This window comes from Carya illinoinensis, chromosome 8 (genome assembly GCF_018687715.1).
Source record: "Carya illinoinensis cultivar Pawnee chromosome 8, C.illinoinensisPawnee_v1, whole genome shotgun sequence".
Classification (NCBI taxonomy): Eukaryota; Viridiplantae; Streptophyta; class Magnoliopsida; order Fagales; family Juglandaceae; genus Carya; species Carya illinoinensis.
In genome coordinates, this window is record NC_056759.1 from 6,975,843 (window position 1) to 6,984,251 (window position 8,409).

The window sequence follows — 8,409 nt, forward strand, 5'->3', positions numbered from 1 at the left end:
GTACATTCTTCTGTACATGTACAACGTCTACGATCAAAACCATGCAAATGCTTGTGTTATTCCGTACAATATTTTCCAACTATCGTTACATATAATCGTTAAATGGACAAGCACCATATTGTCATTTTAAAAAATAGTAGAGGCTACAATTAAAAAATTAATTTTTTAATATAGATTCTGTATTTATTCATATTTTTTAAAATAATTATGCAGCATTTATGTATTAACAACTGTAATTATCATTTCTCTTTTTTAATTAGTGCAAAAGAAAATTGAAGATTGTCAAACCTTAATTAAACAAAGGGGAAAAATAACAAAACGCATGTCAAATTTTAACCCTCATATATAGAGAAAAAGAAAAGGTCATGTTTTGTTTTTACAGGTATTTCTCATGCAAAAAAACACTAAAAACAAAAATAAAAAAGTGGCTTTAAGAAGGTTCCATCAAAAGAGGATTTGGATCCATTCTATACGAAATATATATAAAATAATAATATTTAACGCTTAATAGATATTATAAGACTTACTTGATATGTTTATTTTTCATTTAGATTTTAAATATTTAAAAAATAAAATTTCTCAAGATCTTGATCTTGCAAAGAAATCCTCAACATTGGATAGTTGGTTGTTACTAAAATCATTTTATTATAAGAAACTGTACAAAAATGTTGTTTGTCAATTGTATCTTAAAAAGGTAGTTATGTTATACCACACCATCCACGCCAATAATGTTTGAGAATAAATCCATTCAAATAGAAATCTCGTTAATACACAGAAAAGTGGAGGTTAAAATGGTAAAGTCGGCGGCCGTTTTATTTCAAAGATCGGTTCTATTCCCACCCATCTGGCCGTCTTCATGTCCAGAGCTCCTCTGAGACGAGAAGACGGTTTGATCGCAAAATGGCCGCGGATCTTTCATTTCTTTAATGTCGGTTCAATTTGATTTTCAAAGTCTTCCTTTGCATCTCTCCATTTTAGGCTTCTTTTCTCGTGAGGAGAGAACTCGATTCTAAGCTACGAAGAATAAATTCTGGAGGTGAATGTATTCTTCTTTCACAATTGATCATTTGGGAGGAGGAGGAGGAGCAAGTACTAATGCAAGGGGAATTTTCGAGCTGGAGTGGACAAGAAGAGAGAATTTTCGTTTCGGTGAGGGTGAGGCCTTTGAATGAGAAAGAAATCGCGGCGAACAATGTTTCCGACTGGGAATGCGTCGATGGCAACACCATCCGATTCAAGCAAGCCCTGCCGGACCGGGCCATGGGTCCCACTACTTATACTTTCGGTAATTAAATTCATATTATTCACGCTTTTATCTGTTAGTTTTGACTGCCTTTTCTTCTCTCGTATATATGATTGTGTAGGAATATATACGGGTGATCAGTGTGAATCATCGAGTCCAATGTTTGATGATTATCACAGGATATGTGATAGAAATAGAATGATAATATAACATTATATGGTCTTGAGATTTATCATGTCGAATGCCTTAAATTGTAGAACCGAAGCCCGAAGGTGTCTTTAATGAGCCATTTGTGTAATATGTATAAGTTTCCATATAACAGACGAAGGCCAGAACCTAATGAGAGTGCTTAGGCTGGAATATTTTGCCAACTCAATAGCTTGAAAGGGTTGCCAAGCTCATGCAAGACTTGGATAGGCTTTTCTAATAACATGAAGGTTTTTTTTTTTAAATATTCCGTATTATAGAATCTCTCCAATCAGCTTTAATTTGTTCTTATTAATTATCTCCCGTTTTCCTTTTTGTTCTTACTTTCGACAATCAATGCCGCGGGAATAGATCGAGTATTTGGGAGTGACAGCCTCACAAAGCAGGTGTACGAAGAAGGAGCCAAGGAGATTGCCCTTTCTGCACTCGGTGGTATTAACTGTGAGTAGCTTTTTTGACCTCATCTTCAATTTCAATCCGGGGATTCGTATGATTGATAATATACAAGTTATTGAATATGCACAGCAAGCATTTTTGCATATGGGCAAACCGGCAGTGGAAAGACATACACTATGACTGGAATCACTGAATATGCAATAGCAGATATATACAACTACATGCATATGGTGAGTACAAATGCATAACATACAAGTTATCTATTTTCGATCGCAAAGTATCATAAGTTTCACATGTTTTCTCATCTTATAGCATAAAGAAAGAGAATTTGTGTTGAAGTTCTCTGGCATGGAGATCTATAATGAGGCCGTCAGAGACCTTCTGAGGTCAGACAGTGCTCCACTTCGACTTCTAGATGATCCAGAGGTGACTATTTCACGTTTTGTTTTCCTTCTGTTACAATCATATTGAAGATAATTTTAATTGAATGATCAAGACGATTTTCACTTCAACAGAAAGGTACTGTTGTTGAGAGACTCGCAGAGATCACTTTGAAAGACCGGAACCATCTGCATGAACTCCTTTCCATGTGTGAAGGTGATGAGCTTATGTTGTATTTTTTTTTTTTTTTTATCAGAATGAAGTTTTTCCTATCTCACATAATGTTTCCATAATATGTATTTTCATGCTGTTACCTGGCCATTGCTTGCTTGCAGCTGAAAGGAAGGTAGGAGAAACCTTTCTGAATGAAACTAGTTCCAGATCCCATCAAATTTTGCGACTGGTATACGCGGCAAATTACTCTTAGTTGTTTTCTTTTCCAATATTTTTTATCCTAAACGATATTGCTGGATTCTATATCTCTTCCACAGACAATTGAAAGCTCTGCTCGTGAATATGAACGCTCAGAAAATGCAAGCATTCTTGTATCTCAAATGGTAGGAAATGGTTATTAATGAATTTCTTCCGAAAGTTCTTTAGGAATGATTTTGTGGGAAATGAGCACTTAAGTACTTGGCATCTTTCTACAGAATTTTGTTGATCTTGCTGGAAGTGAGCGTGTGTCTCAGACATTATCAGCTGGTGCAAGATTGAAAGAAGGTTGCCACATAAGTTTACTGACTCTGGGAACTGTAATCCGCAAATTAAGGTCATGATCTTTTATTTTTTCCTAAAAACAATTAAGATTATGAGCATGCAGAATATGTAAGATGAAAACACACTTCCCACCCTCCAATTTACAGGTGCTTTTCCATCTTTGCACCCTTATAACACCCCCTATTCCATACAGTTAAGAAGGCCACATTATAACATGATTACGTAGCACCAAGAAATAAGAGATCCATAAAACCCCTAGCCATAACTAAATAACATTAAACCGGAATGTAACGAATGTGATCAATAAACTGAAACTAAATGATATCCTCGAAAAAATTATGCCAATATCATAATCCAAAACCCAACAACTCTGTGTTGAACACTTACTAGTAAGATTTCTATTTAGTTATCATGTGTTGAACACTTACTATCACTACAAGAAAAATAGTCTTTTGCGATTAATTTATAGTAACGAAAAGACTATTAGCAACTAAAATTGGTTGTTAATAGTCTTTTCATTGCTATAAATTAGTCACAAAATGCCATTTTTCTTATAATGTATAGACTGCATGCCTAGGTCAAGGTTTCTATTAGTACTGGTTCTTGCCTCCCATGCTAGCTCCTCATCAATATCGTTACCCGTGACCTTGTTAGCTTAGGGTGCCAATTACACATTTAGTAGTTTAGGGTTTTCATTATCAGTTTTAGCAGTTTAGAATGTAAATCTGAAAAGACTGACAATTCATGAAGGGTACGAAATATAATTTTCGCTAAACTTTTTTTATTTATTATTCTTCAGATTTTTTAGTGTTCAATTCATGACATTAATTCATGTTAGCTTCTTTGTTGCAAATTTAGCTTAATGATTTCTTACTAATCGATTTACTGTCGTGATTGGATGCAGCAAGGGAAGACATGGGCATATTCCCTTTAGGGACTCTAAGCTAACACGCATTCTACAGAACTCCCTTGGTGGCAATGCCAGGACAGCCATAATCTGCACCATAAGCCCTGCCCGCTGTCACGTTGACCAATCAAGAAACACCCTCTTGTTTGGGAGTTGTGCTAAAGAAGTGACTTCTTACCCAAAGGTCAATCTGTTGATGTCCAGTAAGGCATTGGTAAAGCAACCGCAAAGAGAAATGGGTAGAATGGAGATCGAGTTCATGAAGAGCTTAGCACCAAATTCCATCACATATGATGTCATCTCCATAATGAAGGAGAAAGATCTCAGGATTGCGAAGGTACGATGAGATGAATGTTTATACTTCAGTCTCTACAAATTATTAAGAAAGATGACCTTTCAGCTAAGTGATTATTTTTTTTCCTTAAAAAAAAGGGAAAAAGTACTATACTTTGTATCCTTAAATTATCGAGGGTTCTATATCTTGCGGTACAAGTGGACTAAGGATTCTATATATACATCTAGAAATAATAAAATATTTATTATATCCTACAAAAGAAATGATAGTTGTAGTCTTAAAGTGTGTCAACTTCATACACTTCATTTAAAAAAAAAAATGAATAAATTTGTGACCCACAAAAAAAAAAAAAATCATTTTTCAATAGTATTGAATCCTATTTATTTTTTCAAAAGAAGTGTGCAAGGCTTCCACACTGTAAGACTATATCATCACACTACAATTACTAAAAATTTGTATTTTGCACCCACATTCGATTATGACCGTTGGGATGAATAAAAAAATAGATTATGTGACATACTCTTGGACCGATTTTAACGGAAGGTGGAAAATGTCAAATTTTGATAATTTGTAGGTGCAATGAGTTGATAACAGTAATTTAGGGTGCAAAGCAAAACCCATGATAGTTTGAGGATGCGAAGCATATTTGACCTTTTTGTTTTATTAGAACAGATCGGGTTTGCTTTGAAAAATTCAGATAAATGAGATTTGCCACAGTTTTTCTTTCCTATTTTTCAAGCTAGAGCAATGATCCCGGCCTTCTTGTAAATTTGTCGACTTCGTAAGGCACACTTTCTAGAAGTAGAATTAAAAGCTTTCCACCTAGTAATCATAGCATTTCGAATGGACATGTGACTTTTGACAAAAGACAAATATAATATATGGGACATCAATAGAATGAATTTTATGCTTTTCTTATGTGTCATGAAATCATGAGAATTTATATCCATGAGCTTGTGATTTGTTCACTTCTACCCCATATCGTGGGTGAGGCAAAAGACCCATAGAAAATGTCTCTTTTTAGAGACTTCTTGATGTTATCATCAGTTTTTTCAATTAAACATATTTTTCTGGCATGATCAATCTTTTACTTGATTTATGATTAAAAAGTAGTGCACAGCTTGCCAAAGCTTTCATTGGAAGGTGATGTACTGGCCGGGCTTGGAATTTGAAAAGGGGATTGGCTATGAGTCAGAATGTAGTCGGAAAAAAATAATAAAAAAGAAATGAAGTTTTACCTATATATAGTTGTTCACAGTTCAAGTATGTGCGGCCTTCCCATGCAGATGAATCAAGAGATTAAAGAATTGACTCGGCAATATGAGATGGCTCAGTCTTGGGTTGGGAGTATACAACAATCTACTGGAGATGAACAGGTTTTAAGAATGGATGAATGTCCTATATTCCATTCATCACAACTAGTCAATCCTCGTTTTCTCGGTCTTGTTCCCAGGACACACGGTTTTTCTAAAGATTTTTGCAGACCAAGTGCACGCAGTTTCAACAAGCAGTACCCCCAACAGTTTGCTGAGAATCATGAAGACAACTTTCTGCTGGATGAGAATCTTGAAGGCAACTTTCTACTGGATGAGAATTTTGAAGACAACTTCCTGCTGGATGCCGGTACCGTTGGCCCTGATCCATACGAGTGTTTGGATTGGACTGCTCAAATGGCTGATTCAGAATGTGAAGATGACTGGAAGGAAGTTCGATGCATCGACGTGGAGGAATTACGAATGGATAGAAAAGTAGAGGCCCCTCTGTCCTTACCTGGTCCTGAAGAAAAATTTGGACACTTACCCTTGACAGAGGTCATGAATGAAGATGGTGTAACATCCCCAAAGAAGGGACCTACGGAGGCAACGAATGGAGATGTTGCAACATCCCTAATGAAGGTATCTAAGGAGGCTATGAATGAAGATGCAATATCATCTCCACAGAAACGATCTAAGATGGTCATGCATGAAGAAGCAGTATCATTCCCTGAGAATGGAGCTCAAGATTTGAGTGATGTCAATGTAGATTACGTTTATGATGATCTAAAGCAAAGAATTCAGAGGATGCAAAAGGCTATCGACTGTCTTATTAGTTTCTGTCCGTCAGAGGATGCTCCTAGATATTCTGATGCTTATATGTTCCGCTCTAGAAGGCCAACATTGCTTAGAAGCAGAAGTTGCAGGGCAGTTCTCGTGACTATTCCACCTACTGGATTTGAGGACTTCCCTAGAAGTCCAGAACACCCACAAAAAATTAATTCCGCACCGAGGTTTTGTGTTAGCGATGAATATTTTTCTAGAAAAGATTCTCTAAAGTCTCTCAAGAGTTTTTACATAGAAGCACAGAACAGAAACAAGTCTGATTCAGAGCTGGATGCTTTTGCTGGACTGAATGAAGCCAAAACTACATCTGTTAAACGATCTGATGATATGGTGAGATAGCAAACCTCTCTCTCTGTGTCACACACTCCACCTTTGGGTCTCTAATTCACTTGGTTCTAATTCAAGTCTGTAAGGTTGGGAGTTTAGTATAATTCATTAGGGAGTACTTATATTCATCCTACTGATCATATCACTTAAAACTTATCACTTTTATTAACTACCGGAAAACGTGCAAGTTGATACAGCAAAGAAATTATGGGTGGGTTAATAGCCATTTTCAGCATTAAATACATATATTGTGCTCAATTTCATTATGGGATTGTCACGTGTCATAGGTGCAAAGGGCCGTACACAACATGAATGATGCCAAAGACAACGTAAACGAGATTAGCTTGGCTGAACAAGAGGGTAGTTTGCAGTCAACCTTAAACAGGCTCTCCAAATTTGAGAGGCAGAGAGGTGAAATAATTGAACTCTGGGATGCGTGCAATGTACCATTGGTCCACAGAACCTATTTCTTCCTTTTATTCAAAGGTGATCCTTCAGACTGCGTGTATATGGAAGTAGAGTTCAGACGGTTGTCCTTTCTGAAGGACACTTTTTCGCATGGAGCTAGCATGAAGGATAAGAGTGGAACTCTCACGAAAGCTTCAAGGTATAGGCTCTTCCATCTGGGAGATTTATCTTCTACACACACGTACGTACAAACATGAAACTGGAGTGCCGTACCAGTACCCCGTGACCAACCGAAACACCCCATCTATAGATTATTATTATTATTATTATTATTATTATTATTATTACAATATCATAAAATTACAGATTCCCAAACACGGAAATGATGAAATTGAGACTTTCGTAATCCTTAAAAAAATTACGTTATTTCTTGATAGGGTCCAGAAATTATTGCTTGAAGACAAAGGAGCGGTTGTAAATGTTTGTAGTAATATTCAGTTCCTTGTTTATTAGAAATTATAAGTAGTGTGATCATAACGCATGCAAAAAATGTCTAATATATTTGTTTTTGGTTTGTTTGGTGGGGCAGCGCGAAGGCTCTTGATCAGGAAAGGAAAATGTTGTGCAGGAAAATGCATAAGTTCACAAAAAAGCAACGAAAACGGCTTTACCGGAAGTGGGGTATTAATCTGAAATCAAAGCGGAGGAGCCTACAATTAGCATACCGCATATGGAAGGACACGAAAGACATGAACCATATATGGAACAGTGCTGCCCTCGTTGCAAGCTTGGTGGGGTTAGAGAACCCAAGTCAAGTCTGCAGGACGATTTTTGGACTCGGTTTCTTATCCCTACGGGAATCCCATAAATCCTCTATATGGAAACACAGTTTTCCATCTCTCTCGTAAGCTCGTTGGATTTAGGGGGCGTATCCATGTCAACTTTTAAGTATTTGATGTTGCTAAGTTGTCCAGTTCAAATTAGATCCACACAGTTGCAGTTTAATATGTTAATTGAAAGGTTTGAAGTAGACTCTTCTTACAAATTGAGCGCGATTCTTCGTAACAGCATGTATGTATATCTGCAATTTGAATGAAATGTACCAGAGGTTTGTAAAGCTTGAGGATTGTCTGATATTGTACGGGGCTTGTTTCGTCGGAAAGAGAGCAAGCGGAACGAATAAAAGGGACAAGTTTTTTTGGGGTCCCAAAAAAATAATTTTCAATGTGATTTATCAGTTGTTTTTAAGTTACATCCTAAATTACCAAATCTAATAATTTAGGCTATGATTGAACAGTAAGGTGATTTCAAATTATTTGTGAATAGTAAAAATAATAATTAAAATATTGATAAAATATTAAATAATAATAAAAAATATATAAAATAATAATAAAATATTAAATAGTAATTTCGGACTACCCAAACACAG

General features: G+C 36.1%; 1 protein-coding gene across 1 annotated transcript; it reads left to right on the forward strand.

The window, feature by feature from the left end:
- Nucleotides 1-833: 833 nt before the first annotated feature.
- On the forward strand, nt 834-8,097 carry LOC122318143 (kinesin-like protein KIN-7C). The gene is made up of 12 exons (XM_043135323.1): nt 834-1,285; nt 1,802-1,891; nt 1,976-2,076; nt 2,159-2,272; nt 2,362-2,443; nt 2,563-2,630; nt 2,719-2,784; nt 2,878-2,996; nt 3,849-4,188; nt 5,433-6,575; nt 6,860-7,179; nt 7,570-8,097. The coding sequence occupies exons 1-12, from the start codon at nt 1,096-1,098 to the stop codon at nt 7,886-7,888; spliced, it is 2,952 nt and encodes a 983-aa protein (XP_042991257.1). The 5' UTR covers nt 834-1,095; the 3' UTR covers nt 7,889-8,097.
- The last annotated feature ends 312 nt before the right edge of the window (nt 8,098-8,409 follow it).

Excerpts from the sequence above, each read along its gene's own strand:
- LOC122318143 (XM_043135323.1), top strand. The coding sequence starts at position 1,096 with ATGCAAGGGGAATTTTCGAGCTGGAGTGGACAAGAAGAGAGAATTTTC. Across the intron at positions 2,273-2,361 it reads GACTTCTAGATGATCCAGAG|AAAGGTACTGTTGTTGAGAG; the intron begins GTGACTATTTCA and ends TCACTTCAACAG. Across the intron at positions 7,180-7,569 it reads ACTCTCACGAAAGCTTCAAG|CGCGAAGGCTCTTGATCAGG; the intron begins GTATAGGCTCTT and ends TTGGTGGGGCAG.